The sequence below is a fragment of the Perca flavescens genome, chromosome 2 (assembly GCF_004354835.1).
Source record: "Perca flavescens isolate YP-PL-M2 chromosome 2, PFLA_1.0, whole genome shotgun sequence".
In the NCBI taxonomy this organism is placed as follows: domain Eukaryota; kingdom Metazoa; phylum Chordata; class Actinopteri; order Perciformes; family Percidae; genus Perca; species Perca flavescens.
This window is the reverse complement of record NC_041332.1, coordinates 28,800,771-28,819,193: the sequence shown is the minus strand read 5'-3', so window position 1 is coordinate 28,819,193 and position 18,423 is coordinate 28,800,771. Positions and strand designations below refer to the sequence as shown.

Sequence of the window (18,423 nt, the reverse complement as noted above, 5' to 3'; positions counted from 1 at the left end):
GCAGGCACAGACATGCATTAATTTTACAGTGGGGGGGAAAAAAGTAGAAAAGATTCTTGTCCTCACGTGTCTTTCTTAACAGAGGAAAGAAAAAGCTGCATATGTATGTACAAGAACATGAAATGACATGAACTGACAAGCTTAGTGTAAAACTGCTTTCTATAAACACCATTCTCTCTCATATATTATTACGCTTAAAAAAATAAACCCTCCTCTATGATAATAATAGTAACGCTATAGTTTTTTTTTTTGTTGCAATACTAAGTAGTACTTAGGTAAAATCTATTGGAAATATACATCACCGCTCTACTGTATGTTTTCTCTTTGTAGTTTTGAGTTTGGGTTCAGTGTCAGTGTGTGACGCAATGAAAAGAGTTTGTTAAACCATACCATAGCGTGGTGTGTACTGTATGTGTGAATGCTAAACTACTCTCATTGCACTTTTAATAAATGTTTAAATTCATTTTGAATAATAAAGTGAATGAAACAAAAACATGAATACAGTGCATGGGAGCCAAAAACTCTGTTCAGATTGTATGAAACTGGCTTTGACAAAATGTTCTCACTCAGTCGTTCCTATTTCTGTGTCGGTGACAGTCCTCTGTCGTAGATCCATTCCGTACATTGATAGTAAGTGAGTGTTGCAAAACAAAGTATACACGCTGTATACTGTTATAGCTTTTTATGACAATGTGGCCTCAAACTAAATACAACATCATCGGTGAGATGACATGGTGCGTCCCTCTTTGTATTAGTGCCTTTAGAATATTATAGCACAAAGCACTGCAGGCTCTCGGTGACACACGACTCACGTTGACTTCAGAGGTGCAGAGTGTTCCTTCAAAGTCTCTGTATGTAGACATTTAATTTGCTGGGTTTGAAATGGACCATGAGCACAAATTGGATCTTGACCCACGCCGCCGCTACAATTTTGAATCCTTAAAGAGCCCTGAATATTCAACTGTCTCCGCTGAACTGCCTCAAACTCCATTTATTGGAGGGGGGAGGGTCTTAAGTACGGCAACAGATAGCCCCTGAAAAGATCCAAAGTCTTGGGTTAAAATGGTCTGTTCCTGTGGAGTTCCTGTTCCTGTGGAGTCAGCCTTGTGTGAGCATTTTCTGAACGAGAGAGGAAATGTCTTAGTGGAACTTCCATAACTTGGCCATGCTTATTAATCATCTCCTCTGCTGTCTGCAGGTCTCTCCGAAGTGTGAACACAGATTGGCTGCCAGGCCTGGTGCTCAAAAGCAAGTAGCTTATAGGTGAAAGAGAAAGAGTTTGGTATGGCGATGAGGATGAAAAGCAGTCTGATGTGGATCCTGTGTGTATTTGTGTGTGTGTGTGTGTGTGTGTGTGTGTGTGTTTGTGTACACATGCCTGTGTGGGTGTGAGGGAGATTAAGAGGCCATATTAGGGACACCTCGTTAGAGTCTGCTGGTGGTGGTAGGTAGATTTGTGTCAACTTGAGGATGACAGCACCCCTATACGATATAGCTGGTCAGGTCTAGGAGGTATGAGGTCATGTCAATGATGTGGTCCAGAATGCCGTCTTTCTCCTGGTCATTGGGCATGCCCCGCTCACTCTTCTCACACTGGGCCCCAGAGTAGCCGCTCTTACACAGGCACTTGTCAGGCTCCATACACACTCCTCCATTTCGGCAGGCTGGTTCACACTTGGCTACGGCCACAGAGAAAGAAGAAGACAGAGTGGTCAAAAGTTAAGTAAGAAAAGATGAGAAGAAACAGAAGCTGGTGTTCTGTTTCATTCAAAATTTAAGTCATAAAAGACCAAATTCGTTTTTGAATATTTATACATGTGGCAGGCCTACTGTGCTGTGCATTAACAAAGCTCATTTGCACATCTGGACAGGAACAAGACAAGGATGTTTGTCCAGATGATACTACTCTAAAAGCAGCAGATGCAGATCTACTAAAAGGCACTCACCAACTCTGCAGAAAGGTCCCTCCCAGCTGGGGCTGCAGCAGCACTTCCCAGTTGGAGTGCAGTGTCCATTCTTACAGTGTCTGGAGCAAGCTGTCATCAGCAGCTCTGGAGGCTCCACCTGATGCTGGCACTCCTTCGGGGCATGAGGCCTGCAACAGTTGTTAAAAGGAGGGAAAGTCAATATGTGGGGGACACAAGCGTCATGCGGCATGCTAATGAATTATAGAATATAGTCTATGTACTGAGACAATTAGATCTTTAGTCCAACGCTGAGCTGAGCTATTTCGGCTTCCAAATGCACACCAAACAGTGGGGCTATAATAACAGAATCCTAAAAATACTTTGATCAGTAAATCCCAACTCCTTTAATTGGGACCCAAAATACTGTTGGTAATATCATTCTAGCAGTCTAATAGGGAATGAATACAAAAAAAGATTTTTTTTGCCTCTAAGGTCGGAGAATTAAGTCTTGCTCACTTCATTTAGATCCGGTTAAAAGTTGAGCTCACATCCAATAATAATGATAATGGAAGAATGGCGCATATTAGATCTTGAGTCACGCCACTCCATACAATTTTGAATCCTTAAAGAGCCCCTGAACAATCAACTGTCTCTGCTGAAAGGCCTCAAACAAAATTTTTTGGCAACAGATGCATCCAATAATAATGAGTGGACTGGAAATAATTATAGATGTAAACATGGTGATATTGATTTAACAAAGGCCAGTAAAGTGCAGTGTAAAGGTGTGTAGTTATACTGTGACTCCATGTTTGGATGATTTGATGTCATGAGATATGTTGTTTCAATTCTACCCACTATTTCAGATTTTTGGCCAGTTACACTACATGGCTAATCAGCTCTGTATTTGTTCTGTGCTCAGCTGCTGTGCCAAGGGTAGAAATTGGCAGGGTTGTTCTGTCCAACAGAAATGACTTTTCCAGTGTCCACAGGTTGTTTGATTGAACTAGTAATGGATGGTTTCCTTCTTCTTATGTCTGCTTTTAGGCACACTACGGTAAATGAGTCTGTTTAGAATAGCCTTTCAGTGAGGAGTCACACCCACCATCACACATCAGCTCTTATTTTCCAGATCACCACAGTTCCACGAAGTTTCGTGCAAAATCTATCTAAAAAAAGAAATAGTCTGCTAACAGACAAACAAACTGGGCAAAAACAAAAAACTCATCCAACTCGTATTGGCTGAAGTACACAGTAAAACACTGATGCACATTAGGACATATGTTACAATCCCTGTAGTTAGATAAAACATTTTTACAGTATATGTCTATACATTTTCCAAGGATTTTTCACTGATATATGGACATTTTTTTTCTGTATATTGTGAATTCATCGCAAGTCAATTGTGAAGCTAAGCTGGATTTAAACTATCAGCAGGAACAATAACCACGTCAAGTGTGGCGCTTTCATTGTTTTGATTTAGGGTTTTGGTTTTCCTTAAATAAAACACCAAAAAAAACAACACATAGGGTTAACACAGGGCTCCCACAGATATAAACATGATTTGGAAAATGCAGAAACACACAAACGCAAACATCTCCACACCATATGAGTAAAGTCTGAACACCAAAGAGACATATTGTGATCATTCCATATAAAGACAAACATCCAGGCACGCACATCAGCAAATGGGCTGAAACAGAATTATTTCATATCACGCTCTACAAATCTGGAAATAATACAGCTAGTGCGTAATCAAGTTCAAATGTGAAGCGTCTGTTAGCGCCTGTTGCCCACAACCTCACACACATTTGTCTGTGTATGCATTTGTAAAAGAGAGAGAGGGAGAACTATTGATGTGTGAACACTTCTGTTGTACTGATGTAAAAAGCTAATGAGGCAACACAATTTGACACACACACACACACACACACACACACACACACACACACACACACACACACACACATGGCGACTGGACTCCTGTGGACTGATGCTGCCAGGTATTAGAGCTTAAGTGCATCAGTAGTGAGGTCAGTGTGTGAGTGTGTATATATGCAGACCTCATCAATCATGGCTGGAGAGGAATTGGTCCATCAGCAGTAGAAACCAAAACTAGATGGAATTCAGGATTGATCATTTTGTATATCAAATCTGAAATCAGCAATGTTCTGAAGTTACTGTATTGCATACATCTGGTTGAGCTGAGCTACTATGTATCAATCATAGATGATGTTAGTATTCTGTTGTAAGGGCCATTTTGATCTGTCAGTTGTTGGACAAATTAAAGTGATAATTGTATTGTAGTTTGTGCAAGTGTTTACTTTCTAGTTGGAAAAATGTGTTGCAAATGTTCCGACACACTGACTGCACAGTGACAATACTGTGACTGTGTGTGTGTGTGTGTGTGTGTGTGTGTGTGTGTGTGTGTGTGTGTGTGTGTGTGTGTGTGTGTGTGTGTGTGTTTTAAAGTTGCTTTAAATTTGGAGGATGGAGGGCGGAGGGGTTGATTCCCATGCTCCCATCAGCACCCAACTCCAGACTCCATCCGTGCTGGCTTTTGTTGTTGCAGGCTGCATGCAGTTAAAAAAGAGCGAAGGAGTGAAGCAAATAGAAAGAGAGGCAGAGAGAGAGAAAGAGTAAGAGTCCCTGGAGGATTCGGGGGTCTGTAGCTAACACTGTTAATAGTAGGCAGGGGTCAGCAGCGCTACTAAACAGTCTGTACGACTGCCAGGGTGGCTGTGAAAACAGCACCTGCTGGTAGCGCCACTTGACAAAGGCAGCTGGGTCAACAGCCACTGTGGGAATTTATCAACTTTGGGAGGGGTGGTGTATGTGAGAGCGAGGGAGTGGGAGAAGGGCGACAGTGCTCACACATGAGGTAGTTACATGGACCAGAGAGAGAGAGAGAGAGAGAGAGAGAGAGAGAGAGAGAGAGAGAGAGAGAGATGATGATGATGATGATGATGATGATGATGAAATTCAGAAATAAAATGCAGATTGTGTCAGAATTAGAATTAAAAAAGTGAGTGGAAAGTAAGAAAGGCATACTAGTTCAGGAATAACTGTACGGTTGTGAAGAAATGGCAGAAAACCAGGAAGATAAATGCAGATTAAGTCGTTTTGTCCTCTAAACTGCCCTCCCTTCTACCCTTACATCAGATGAAGCTGAACATCAACATATCTTAACACTGATATCCATTTAGGTCTGCGCTATCAGATTAGTGTTTTTGATTATCTGTTTGATTATGTTTGTCAGTGTGTGTGTGTGTGTGTGTGTTTAGCTTGTTGGCTCACAGGGCCTGTTTGATTGACATGAGGTATATGTGAGAAAAGGGCTGTGGAGTGGTGTACATTGTGAGCCCTAACAATAGCTAAATCAAACGGCCCAGTGTGGTCTCTTTTGCTGTTTTGTCATCTGACTCCATTGTTTGGGGGCGTCTTTTGTAGCTTCATTCCTTGTTTTTATTGTGCACGAAATTTACTGTGTATTGTAGGAGCTAGGGCTATTCAGTGCGACTGGCAAGCAGCTTTGTCAAGGGAAGGACCACAGCAGAGATGTAGGAAGATTTAAGAGGGATAGGAAAATAAAGAAAAGGCTTTTTTTCGGCAGCGTGCTGGGAGCTAGCGTACCACACGCTCACACAGGCTCACAGATGTGCATGTTCGCGTGTACGCACCACCCACACAGTTTATATCTGTAAACACACAAATAACACAGAGAGGCGCACATACAGATAAATACTGTATATCCACAAACGAGCCCCCGCTACCTCCTTTCCCTGTACATCTAGTGATTTGTGACTTCCATGGCTAATGCAGTTCATAAAGGAGGTCCCAGGACCCTATTCGAAGTTCAATATGTCTTTTTAAGGGCTATGCGCAATGTCATTCAATCAGTCCAGCCTGCAGCTGACAAAACCTGAACATGTGAAAAGTCTTTTATAATACTGCTTTCCCTTCTTCTCTATGGAGAGGGGCTGTAACAAATTGAAAGGCAAATTGCATTTTAGACCAGAAATCAGCAGGAGGTCTAGGTCTGAGTGCCTGAGGCCTAAGACTTTTACTGCCAACAACGACTTCTGTTATTGTTTTGGACAACTAGTAAAGAACTTTGAACCTCCTATACTGTATGTTACAATTAAGCTATTGCCGAGGACCAACTGTTAGAGCAAGGCTGATTCTGTCAGACTGCATGGATGGAGTGCAACATGTGCCTTTTGAATTATGATATGATAAACACGTAACTTTGCTATATGACTCCCATGACGTATTGCATACAGAGGGGCTGAAACAAGTCCCTGTTTTGTGCTGAATCATAATGTCTTAGTTTGTTAGTACGTTTCTTTTCTCATAAAGAAACAGGTCTTTATGGCATTATTTGTTTCTGGCATAAATATAAAGCTTTCACTGTATACATAATTTTGTTATCAAATGCAGACTCAATGGGACTGAAAAGTATCCAAACTTGTCCATGAATAACTGCATGCAGTATATGTGCAGATTAAAACACAATCAAACTCAAGTTTCATTCAGTTTGAGGGCTACTGCTTCACTCAATTACTGTGTCTTTAAGGCTAATATAGTAGGTAAGATATCTTATGTAAAGTACTCTGAACTACATTGTTGTTGAAAGGTGCAATACAAATAAACTAAACCATACCCAGTCTTAATCTTTGCGAACGATATACAGTGAAGATAATCTAAACTCAAAGGTCCACCTACTGCTGATTTAAAGCTTTCAACTGCATCTCACAGTCACCATATACAGACTTTATGATTGGAAGTAATTCTATCCAACTGCTATACCACAAACAAGCCCTGTCTTGCTCTGTCTCTTTTCAGCATGTTTCAAAATGCATGGTGGCCTATTTATTATTGGAGGGGTACTCCAACTGACAAACAAATACCTAAAAATGAAGTCATCTGGCCAGGACATGTTTACACAAACACTGCTGAGGGATTTTATGGCTGATGTTTCCCTGTAAGCCTCACTAGCAATTCCTCTTTTCCCCTCTATGTTCCCAAACACACAGTTGATCACAACACAGTGCTAGATGCTATTCTGAACCACAAAAACCACCATACTCTAAAACAAACCTCTTTATGAGAGGGCTTTAGGGTCCAGATGTCCTCACAGTTTGGAAAAGAAAAAAGGGAAGGACCACCAGACTTGATAACGCGCTGAGGTCAGACACGTTAGCTACCCTATTTACTCCCCCGTCACCCCCTCTCCATCCTCCCTGTAACAAGATCATAATAACGATGCCAAAGTGTATTAGGAGTCAAGACTCCAACACCACAGGGTCTGCACAGACTAAACAAGTCCACTTGATGGTGGAAAAAATTGTTCTTTGGGAGAAATGCGTCCAGCAGCCACGCCAGAAAACATAAATACGGAGTGAGCCACCAGGGCCCCTTTGAAACATCTGTGGTGTAATTAATTGTGCTAATGCCTGGGTGGCACTGTCGTCACCCAGGAATAATCAGCTGCGGATATGTTTCTATTGTGATTCTGAGGCATGCATAGTCTCTCTCTCCGAGTCTGCTTCTCTTACTTTATCTGCCACTCTTAATCAAATCTGACCTAGCCTTAAGAAACATTATTAATTTGGGACTTTTCTTGTTCATTCAGTATGTTTAAAGTTGGACATGACCCACTTACTGACCTGCGCATACTGGCCTAACCCTGCAGGATCTCACTCTTTAAACTTCCTGCAAAAGTGCTGATAACATAGGCAGAAACATGGGGGGTTCATTGAGACTTAATATGCAGTTGGTTTGAATTACAAAGTCTGCTTATGTTTGCGGTAATTTTCTTACTGCCAGGGTAATATATCAGACACAAATGCTTATGCATCCCTACTGTATCATGTGGGATAAATTCATGCCCTGTCTGCATACTTTCTCATCTTTATTGACAAAATGTTTTTCACATGTATTTGCACAAATAGTTTATAGATCCATCAATATCGGAATGATATCTAATACTTGGATGCATAAGGTAAGAATTATGACACAGTGACACGCACACACATTTGAATTATGAAGATGCACGCACATGTTGCCCACACATTCCAGTTGTTTAACATCAACTAATTAAGCATCAGACTGCATGGAAATAGTGACGGATAGACTGGACTGCATTGCTCAAAGTTAAGGTGCTGTGTGTGCGCTGGAGTGTTGCTGAACTCTGTCCACATATTGACGAATAAAATGTGCTCTACAGTATATGCATGAACATGTGTGTGTGTTTCTATGTATGCTTCAATAAAATATGTAGAGGTCTCTGTGCTTGACAACAGGTGACTTTGTGTTTTCCTTACTCTCAGCAGAATAAACCCTGTTGTCTAATGCTCTGAAACTAACCAGCAGGCAATAGTTGCCAAGGTGAACATAGCCAGCTAGTCAGTGTTTCTGTTAGCAGTACTTTATACTAACATTTTGAAATGCTATGCTTATTCTCCACTTACTGCTCAGCATTTGTTTTGGCCCAGGCAGGTGGTCGATGTGACGGCGTTGAAGGGCAAAAAAAGTTCTGGTCACAGCGATATGTTAAGTGTGTGAAGGGGGCATGTATTGGTAGTACGGACTTGAGGAAGAAAAAAATGCATGTGATTATAAATCCATGGTTTAATGAGAGTCGGTTGCATGTGTCTTGTATGATATACTGTATGTGGGATAATATTAGTCTCACCAAAAAAGAAAACCAGCATGGAATTAGGGATGGTGGGCTGGTTTGCTCGAGTCTCATTTAATGGCATAAGGGAACAATTACTTACTGATACCCAACTGTATACCACCACTGTTTACAAACATAAAAATATGGTTCACGCAAAGGCCCTTTCCAAATATCAAGCAAACCATCCCCCTAGAAAAAGAAAATGTACTTCATGCTACCTTTTAGGGTCTACCAGCTTGTAGAGTTTCCCACTGTGTGACTGTGCCATGCTTTTACTGCTTGCCAGTATGTAGACTTCACCTGCAAAAGAGGAACATGGAAATGGGCCATCAGGACTATTTGCATTACATACTTTTAATGTGCAGTATATGTCCCAATAATTAACCTTTCTGCAATCCACGTAATATCTGTGCCAAAATGAGGAGATGAGACAAGAGGACAAAAGAGAGAACATAAGGAGATGGGGAGCAGCTACAGCTTCTGCATTGCTGCACTTGCCAAAAGACTTTAAGAAATAGTTTAATGGGACAATTGGATACTCATGACTGGGAACCAGGCAGATCATTTAATGAGGAACAAGCCCGCAAGAAAATTCCTAAAGGGGACAAATTGTAAACATGTGTCTGTGGGGCCCATACTTTGGGACACAAGCCCACCCCCTCCATGAGTTTTGCACCACTTGCAAATCATGATCAAATGCAGGAATCTTTAAATACCTCATCAAATAATAACTCCAAGACCTGGCAAGAACTGTGATCAAACATTTCTGATGGCTGTGTGAGTGATCCACATAATGTGCTCATTTTAATCAGAAACACCAGAGCTGACAGTTAATAATTCTGTGAGTGAGTGGTGGGGGTCCAGCTGGTAAAAATGTTCTGTATAATAATATTATTTCACTCACCTTAGCTCACCCTAACTTATCTTAATGCTGCAGTCCCCCCAGGTAAACAGTAACACATCACTCTAACCATGCAAAACATCTCCCTGTAGGTGGGCCAATACGCAGGCCATAAGTGGGTCTTTGGAGTATCATTGCTTTTTTATGGAAATGACAATTAATTCAGAAGGAAGGACGCACTATTTAATATCCTGTTGGAACATGTCATAGAGCTAGATTAAGAGGGGTATTAGTTCCCCTGTAGTTTTGAGTGTAACTCCTTGTTGGCTAGGTGCAATATTTTTTCTAAATTTTGCAAAACATTAAAAACGTCTTTTAAATAACCAACTGGAAAATTCCTCACCATGATGTTTACATATGCACCATTGATAAATATACAACAAAATGACTAAGCCATGATTTTTCCATAGTTTTGACATCCATCATTTGAAGCCAAAGGCCTTCAAAGGTTCATGTTGTGAAACCCAAAAGTGATTTTGGAAAATAAGTTAATAAATAGCTGTCACTCATGTGGATATAGGGAGGAAGAACAGAACAAAGGAAGAGATAGATAATATGATTTACTGTGTAGGTTTTTTTTATCATTGCCCTACTGACCTAGTTCATCCTCTCCGAAACCCAAGATGTGTCCCACAAGCATGGAGCCACAGGAGCCAGCTGGGCCTAGACAAAGAGCTTTCTCCAGCCACTGTTCACCACTTGCTGATGTTGACAATGTAGACTTCTGGAGGATCCGCAGGTTACTGACAAAGAAACAAAGAAAACACACAGAGGAGGTGAATGACTACAATAATTACTTTGTCAGTTTATCTTATGCAGATACTGCTGATTATGTACTATACATTACATATAAGCTTCTTACATGTATAAATCACTGTACAAGTAAGAAATACAATATTTTTAAATTCATGTGCAGCAGTATTAGGAAAATTACAGCTGAGATCTAGAAACCGGGACAACTTTTACGTGTAATTGTACCATGGATCATTGACCCATCTTCCTTTTCCACCCCATGTCTCACATGGTGTTATTTAAGACCTTGGCTTTCAGTTTCAAAACAAACATAATGCCGGAGCCTTCACTTAGCCACAACAATATGCCCTCAAATTGTAATGAGGCACAGAATTAACCGACCACACATTGTTTTAAACACAGTGCCAACTCCTGATAGTGTACTTCCCCCGCCGCTATTTACTTCCTTTGTTTACTCAAGCATCAGTGTTTGACATCAGCAAAGTAGGATAAATTACAAACCAAAGAAAAGTGTGAACAGCACAGAGCAGGATGTCTAATCTCCATTTACACTGAATGGGCCGTGCCCTAGTGGTGACAGTAACATAAAACTTGTTTTCCCCCACGTGGATGGAACTTTGTGTTTACTTTGGCACATGCCGATTCAAGGGACAGGTTTTCAGTGTGGGAAGAGAAGAGTAATGTTGATCTTAATAGGACTTAAGATGTTTGACTCATAACTCATAAATCAAGTGTACTTGAACGTCAATAGGATAAAAAAAAATAAAAATAGGATGAAGCCCCTAATATGTCTTTAAATTAAAGATTTCCATCAACAAGTGTGCAGGGAGTCAATCTAGATTTCACAACATGTAGCAACTTCATTTTTCAGCTTGATTATGTACTAAGTACTGTTTCAACGCTCAGGCCTTTTTAATTCTTACCCATTTTTATCTCCAAACACATAGCTGCCATAAAGTCTTCTAGACTGGCAGCCTCTGTAGATGAAACCCCCCACAGGTGGTGCTCCTCCACTGGACTGCAGGTCATAGACAGAAGGCTCATTTTCTGGGGAGGAACAAGGAGGCAAATGTGGTTACAACCTACTGATCTACTTAAGGAATTATAATAATGTATGCCCATGATAGTAAGTGCTGTTTTTTGTCTTGAAATCAAAAAGATTAACCATGTTTACTTAAATTTATCTGTAGTCTATTAGACATAATGGTTGTATGGTTCCTATTAGGGGAACTCAATTCAATAAGAAAAAAAGAGCAAAAAGTGCATCTTGATTTAAACTGGACAGCAATAAGTTTGACATCTTCATTGGCAGCCAACTTAAACATTTATTTGTCTTTATCAAAACTGTGAGATAATGTATTAATTTTGTATTCATAAATGTGATGTTGAGGCAACATGGCATGTTTTCTGGATTACAGTTGTCTTGGCAAAGGGAAATATATATGGAGGTTTGCTGCCTTTAAAAATGATGATCCAAGACTTAGTGTGCTCATTTCCCAACTGTGATTACTTTAGAGTTTGGGTAACTGGCTAAATCAGGCATCAAGCCAAGTGAGAAGCGGTCTGTGGCAATAACTGGCACTTTGACTTGGAGTGAGAGATCAAGGTTGAGGGGTTTATTTGGGTTGCCAGAACAACTCTCATTGTGGCAAAGATAACCAGTCCAATGTAATTTGGAACAAACAGCAGTAATTAGTTTTTTTTTGTAAAGAGAAGGCTTAGCATTGTGGAGGCGCTGCTGTTATTGATTATTTTCTCAATGTGAGAAGAACTAGGCCTCACTCAGCTGTGTTTTCAACAATGCTAAACCATCATCTAGACAGGTTATTGTTGTTGACAGCTTTAAATCTTACTTGTGGACATAATCTTACATTCCCTTGGCAAATCTGCACTCCACGAGGGGGGGAATCTTTCTCGATCACATCATTTTTACATTCAACTTTCACTGTCTCTGGACTCAACCCGGGTTTTTTTCTGAACTTGTTGCCAAAACACCATGCTCTTACAAAATGAAAGACCTTCTTAAAAACAGATGTCATTTTCAGCAGAGTAAATATGAAAGGTTATCCAAGAGGTTAACATATTTTCATTTCTTTCTCAAGATGTAATCCCATCAAACAAAAAGAAGACAAAGGTTACAATCAGTTATTTTTATCATGAGCTATCAACATTGCAAATAATGAATTCTTTCCAAACTTAAAAAAGGGTAAATATTTTTGGAAAATCTCATGGAAATTGTAACTCACCATAATCTTTCCCTTTAGTAATCTCCAGTATTCTTCCTGCTGATGTGTTTTTGCCACTGGCATCTGTACAGAGGATCAGGAGACTCCCATTGTCAGTCTGAAGTCGATCTACTGCACACCTACAGAACGCAGGGAAAACAGAAGTAAAGTATTGAAACCAACCAACTACAAGGTGGCAAGTTGGCATAAAAACAGTCTGAGTTTACGAAACTTTTTCCTAAAAACAGCAGTAATAAAACAGATATATGAGGATAATTGCTGTGTAAGCTTCTCATTTTTTACAGAACAAAAAACAGTAAAAGTTTGAATCAGGCAGCCCAATTTTGAAAAGCGGATCTCTTTTGCCAGGAACAGCTGTTAAGTATTTCAGTGTGACGTTGCTGAAGTGTCTCATTAAATGTTTACTCACCTGCCTGGGTCATGTAATCCATGAGCAAATATCTCAGGTGGCTGGTTGGTGCTGTTGAAGTACGGGTTGTTCCGCGGTATTGAATAAGGTGATGTACAGCAGTCTGTGTCCACATCTACCCTCAGGATGGACCCTGTGAAATCACTGCATTCAAACACAAACAAAATACACCTTCACGATGGTGGGAGCTAGGAAAGGATTCAATCTTGGGGCACACACACCAGCACTCGATCATTTATACTACAATTCTTAGACATCTGATCTCACCTGAGTCCATCCATCTCCTCCATATCATCCAGGGTGATCATGCCATCTCCCAGGACGATGTGCAACAGACCATCAGGGCTGAACAGAAGTTGACCACCTAGGTGCTTCCTGTGCAGCTCTGCCACTTCCATCAGCACCCGGACAGTCCGGGTGTCCACCTGGTTGGGGTTTTTCCTTAGGAAAAACACAATACATTATTGTCACTGGGTTCTGTCAATGGGTGCAAATCTTACCTTACAAATTAACTAATATATGTCAGTACAACATTTATATGCCTACATGACTTCCATACGGTCTCATATTAGATTCAAAAGTATACACTGTATTAGGGTGTTGTGTAAGTGGCTTTTGGACGCAGTTGGCTCTTGATTGGGCTAAAAGTCACTAAAGAAATGTGATTTAATGTTTTGAAATATACTGCGTAAGACATGTACACACTTTGATTGTCTCTAATTACTTTAAAGAATAATTTTGCCGGTGGGTAGAAGGATACAACATGGATAAGAAACGCTGACATGACATACCACACAAAATCCAACATGAAATGACATTAAATAGTTTGTGTCTGGAGACATTTAGTCTAATGCATTGTCTCAGTAAGGCAAAGAGAGTGGGTGGAGATGTAACACAGGCTTAAAAATGTTGCACAAGTTCTAGTGCAAAGTGAGGATTTGGCTTCACAGTATCAGCAACAAATATTTCATGAAATGTTATTTTGGGTAGTTCTGCAATTTTTAAAAAGCAGCTTGCCAAAGAAAAAATAAATTACTCTCTTAAACTACCATCACATACTTTAACTGTCATTTCTCTATTGGACCCTCAAATTAGGGACTATACGCTGCAGTCACCAAGACTGCATGCCAAGACTATAATTAAGATTAGATGATTAAGTCAAACATACAACTGTGATTATGCAAATTAAAATGTAACACTTAAACACCTTCGTGAGAAAAGATTGTTTTCTTAATTACAGGTCATTGTGAAGGGAGTGTGGCAAAAGGCAACATTGCTATCATCACAAGTGTTGCAAATGAACGCCCATATTACACAGTGTGCTCTTATAGCTTTCGTAATTACTATGGTTACCATTATCTCTGTCAAATCAGTGTTGCTGGAGGGGAACAGCACATATTATGATCAATTCCTTCAGGGTTTTGTGATCAGAAGTTTTTCACAACATCCAATAAGTTTCAATTTCATCTTATTCTTATTTCTCCTAATGCATTTGAAAAAGCTTATAATTGCACCATTTGAATGTTTAAGCAATCAACAGTAAAGTGAAAGCATGTACTGAAATGCAGATTGTTGGAATTTTCACCAATCGTCATGCATTGCTACAAATTACGACTGACCACATTGTAAACTGCCCTGCATGAAGAAATGAATGTCCAGGCTATATTAGTCCTCAATAGTTAATAGGTCAATTTAATGTTGTGTAGACTGTAAGGCAGCTGAGGTTTCCTTTCAGGCAGTGACCAAGCCATATTTTAAGGTAGATTTGGCACACACTCCTCCCATTACCTCGAAACGGTGTATTCAACCACACGGAGAATGTGGTCGTGTGGTCCAATAGCCCAGCGCTCTTGGTTGGTGGTGTAGGAGACGTAGAGCTTGCCATTCTTCTTGTAATTGGGGTGGAATGCCAGGCTTAGCAGGCCCCTTTCATCTCCACCCTGCAGTCAGATGAGAAACACAAAAGATCCAGGAGTTAATTATGTCCCTCCTTGGCTTCTGCTCGGGCTGTGTGGGGTTGGAATCACCCCCCTCGGTCATCTTCATCATCACCAAGACCACTACATGCAAACCCCTGCACACCCATCACCCCCACCTCCTTTAATTCTTCAACCTCTCTAATCCCCCTTTTTATTTATCCATCACATTCCCTTTCACACCCCTGCTATTCTCCCATTCTCTCTTTTTCTACCCTTGCCTGTTTCACTTCACACCTTCACCAACTTCCTTGAATATACCATTACCAACCATTATGAAGCATTTGACTCTGGGTAGAGCAGCACAACCTCCTCTACAACCCCCCGCCTTTGCCCAGTCCTCTCTGCAGCCTGGTTATGTGCGCATGTCCACAGTGTCGGGGGGGCCCTGTGACGCCCAGGCCCTCCCGGTGGCCTCCATTGTGCAGTGATTTGTGTGTGTAATCTTTGGGGGATATCCGTGAATGCTACGCTGAGTGGCTGAAAGAATTTATTAGCTCACTCACAGTTCATAGAGAGCACAAAAGTGCAGAGTGCTTCAGCCCATGCTTTTTGCTCCCCAAACCCTCGCTCTTTCCTGGTTTACACAAAATCCATGCAAAATTCAAGGCTTGGAGGGGAGGGGGGGGTCAGAGAGCTGCCAACTCCCACTGTCTTGGCAACATGTTTAGAAAACATCTAAATTGCTTGTGTAATATGTAAACCTTTGTCTCACCCCGGAGGCAGCTACATCAGTTGTCACTACCCTGGTGGTCCTCCCATCATAGTTAGCTGTAATAATCAGCTACAGCATTTCATTCCCTAGGCAAGACAAGCCAGGTCGGCCCTTTTTTAATGTTGTACTCTCCCTCACTATTTCTTCTTGACAAAAGAAAAGACAGAATGCTAGGCTTAGGTGTAAGAATGTTTATAAAGTGATCCCTGTGTGATTGCATCCCTTGAAAACAACTTGATTTTTTTTTCTTTCACTGAGAAAGTTTCAAAAAAGCGAAAGTGAGCATCATGCAAAAAGGTTATCTCACTCATTCAAGTATCATGTCTACAATAACCACAGCTGTCTCATCCTTAAATATCCCCTCTGAAAATAGTAAAAAAAAAAAAAAAAAAAAAAAGAATTCAGAAAAATATATATGCTGGTTTGAACATAAGTGACCGGCTCTGCATAGGTGTAGACTTATGTCACAGGCCAAAGAACACACATCATAAATTGGTGAACTGAATCGCGTAGTTCTGTTTGGACTGCATTAGACCCGGCCCAGTCAAACACAGCAGTGACACAGGCCACATGCGAATGCAAAAGAGATGACTCTTTGCAAAGGAATGTACTTGAAGTACCAATGAGCAACAACAGAGACCCACATGATAAGGCACAGGGGTTCTATCAATCTGAATATGAAGTGAAATGTTGTGAAAGTTGACAAATAAATCGCCACCCCAAAAGGCAGAGTTCCTCCACAGCAAATTTATGAGTACTACTAAATGTCAGATGATTGAAGTCAAATAAAAAAGGAGTTATGTGGGAGTGGATGCAGCACACAACAGCTGGATGTTAGTCGGAGCAGAGGTGACTGCACTTGCCAAAAAATGTCGAAAGGCTTCATCTTAGGAAGAGAAATTCTTAACCTCATCTTGAAATGCTGGATCCATATGTTGGATTTGGGGATGCAGTGACCCACATCCCCAAAGTACACTCACTATAGGGAGTGGGTCAAAGACCACAATGCCAAAGAGGCCTAGATCAAGCCAAAGAGGGACCACCAAGATACACTGTGGTTAAATGGACTGAAATATTAGCTCACTTGCTAATGACTAGCTCCTTCAGCAGCAGGCGAAAAGCAGAGCTGGCACCAGAGCCATGAGAAACAAACACTGCATTAGCCTTTCACTGCAGAGAAAATCAAAGGAGATACCTTGATTAAAAGTGCCAACCTGTGGCTCCTGAGCATTGATCATGCTAAAACTGCTGCTAGAGCTGCAGTAGGTAAGATATTCTTGGCACAGCTCAAAAACCAATATACTATACAAACAAGCTAATTTAGAGAAACTGCAGGTTTCACATATTGTCAGCTGCAACGTGAATTTCCTAAAGTTTCAGCTTCTACATTGTGGGGTTTTAAAGCTGTAATTAGATTTAGGAGTTTTGCTCTGCCTTGTGTCATAGTACATTTTATCAACTACTACAGTACTGTGTGTGTACTTTTATACTATGCTGCTATGCGGTTTACTTTTCACCTACAGTACATATGGACAAAGATGAGGGACAATTTAGGGGTAAGCTGCAAGACTCTGTTTTATTGCAAGCAGTTAACCCTCATATTAATAATAATTTACCTTCATAATTTCTTAACAACAGATGTCAATGCTGTGGATTATAATGCCTGCCATCTCTGAACCTCTATCAAACTATACAATTACTCTGCTGTGTCAACTTAAAACATTCCCTCCATTATCCCCTTAAACATCGTTGTGTTTTTTCATGACTGCCATCATTCTTCCACACCCAGGCGGGGGGTTCTGATTGTATCTCTCATGAGGTATTATCTCTCCATTTTTCACAAACACCTGCCTCTGCATTCCTCTTTTCCCTCCAATTTTGTTCTCTGGGGCTCTGGCTTTGGCGCACTGTCAAAGTGTTGGCCTCACTCCACAGAAAGTTGGGAAAGTGAGGTGCAGGGATGAGGAGTGGTTGTTATCTCACATCTCACAGTGCATTACATGGAATGCTGGTCCTGTCTGAGTGGCGGAGGCAGCGACATACACAACGCTACTATTTCCAATTCTGCAGGGGCAGCTGTCTTTGAGTCCGAGTGACGCACAAGTTGGCTCATGCATTGTTACCCTGAACCTATTGATCCTTTCTCAGTGGCTGGTGGGCATTTCTCCACTGAAAGACATTCCACATGAGTTGATTGAAGCAAAACAATGTCTACGGCCTTCACTCAAAGACTACCTGAAGCATCTACGCTCACACCTCCCTCACACACACACAGACAATACACACCTCCTGTGTAGTATTCTCTGCTTTTCCCTTAGCCGTACAAGGAGAATCAAATCTCCATTGCAACTCATCCACATTTTCATACATAAATCCTATGACTTAGAATAGTTTACAACAATCTAATGACTAATAATGAATCCCCCCACCAACCAAGAATAAGATATAATCCATCATCTGGGCCATACAGTTCATAGAATAGACTCTTTTTTGTGCCTAACTGCTCCATTTGTTAACATTTTATCTTTCAATAGCAGACAGCCCACTGTTTGAGGATAATTGTGAGATCAGTATGAATTATAGTGAAGATGAGGCCACTTATTTCTGTCCATATGAAAGCAGCCCTGAGCCTCTGATGGCTGCTGATAATGCAGAGCAGCTGTCAGCGGAGCAGGGACAGAAAGAATAACATGCTGTGACTTATTTGTTTAAACAGTGAAATATTTTATGGCAGGCCCCTTCGCCCCCTGTAACACAGTGACATGTCAGTGAAATATTTGAGTAACTCCAATTACCTTAATTGACAGACAAGAAAGTCTAATTTTGTTGAAAACTTC

The 18,423-nt window shown here is 40.9% G+C and overlaps 1 protein-coding gene across 2 annotated transcripts in view; it reads right to left on the bottom strand.

The window, feature by feature from the left end:
- Positions 1 to 337: 337 nt before the first annotated feature.
- The window catches only part of hhip (hedgehog interacting protein), a 31,353-nt gene continuing 13,267 nt past the window's right edge, over positions 338 to 18,423 (bottom strand). For both annotated transcript variants that reach the window (XM_028567035.1, XM_028567045.1), the window contains exons 5-13: positions 14,684 to 14,835; positions 13,163 to 13,336; positions 12,896 to 13,039; positions 12,487 to 12,605; positions 11,164 to 11,287; positions 10,085 to 10,230; positions 8,805 to 8,886; positions 1,947 to 2,095; positions 338 to 1,679 (exon numbers count right to left, since the gene is read on the bottom strand). In XM_028567035.1, the coding sequence (XP_028422836.1) occupies positions 1,483 to 1,679; positions 1,947 to 2,095; positions 8,805 to 8,886; positions 10,085 to 10,230; positions 11,164 to 11,287; positions 12,487 to 12,605; positions 12,896 to 13,039; positions 13,163 to 13,336; positions 14,684 to 14,835 (1,287 nt within the window). In that variant the 3' untranslated portion in view covers positions 338 to 1,482. The remainder of the gene's footprint in view (positions 1,680 to 1,946; positions 2,096 to 8,804; positions 8,887 to 10,084; positions 10,231 to 11,163; positions 11,288 to 12,486; positions 12,606 to 12,895; positions 13,040 to 13,162; positions 13,337 to 14,683; positions 14,836 to 18,423) is intronic.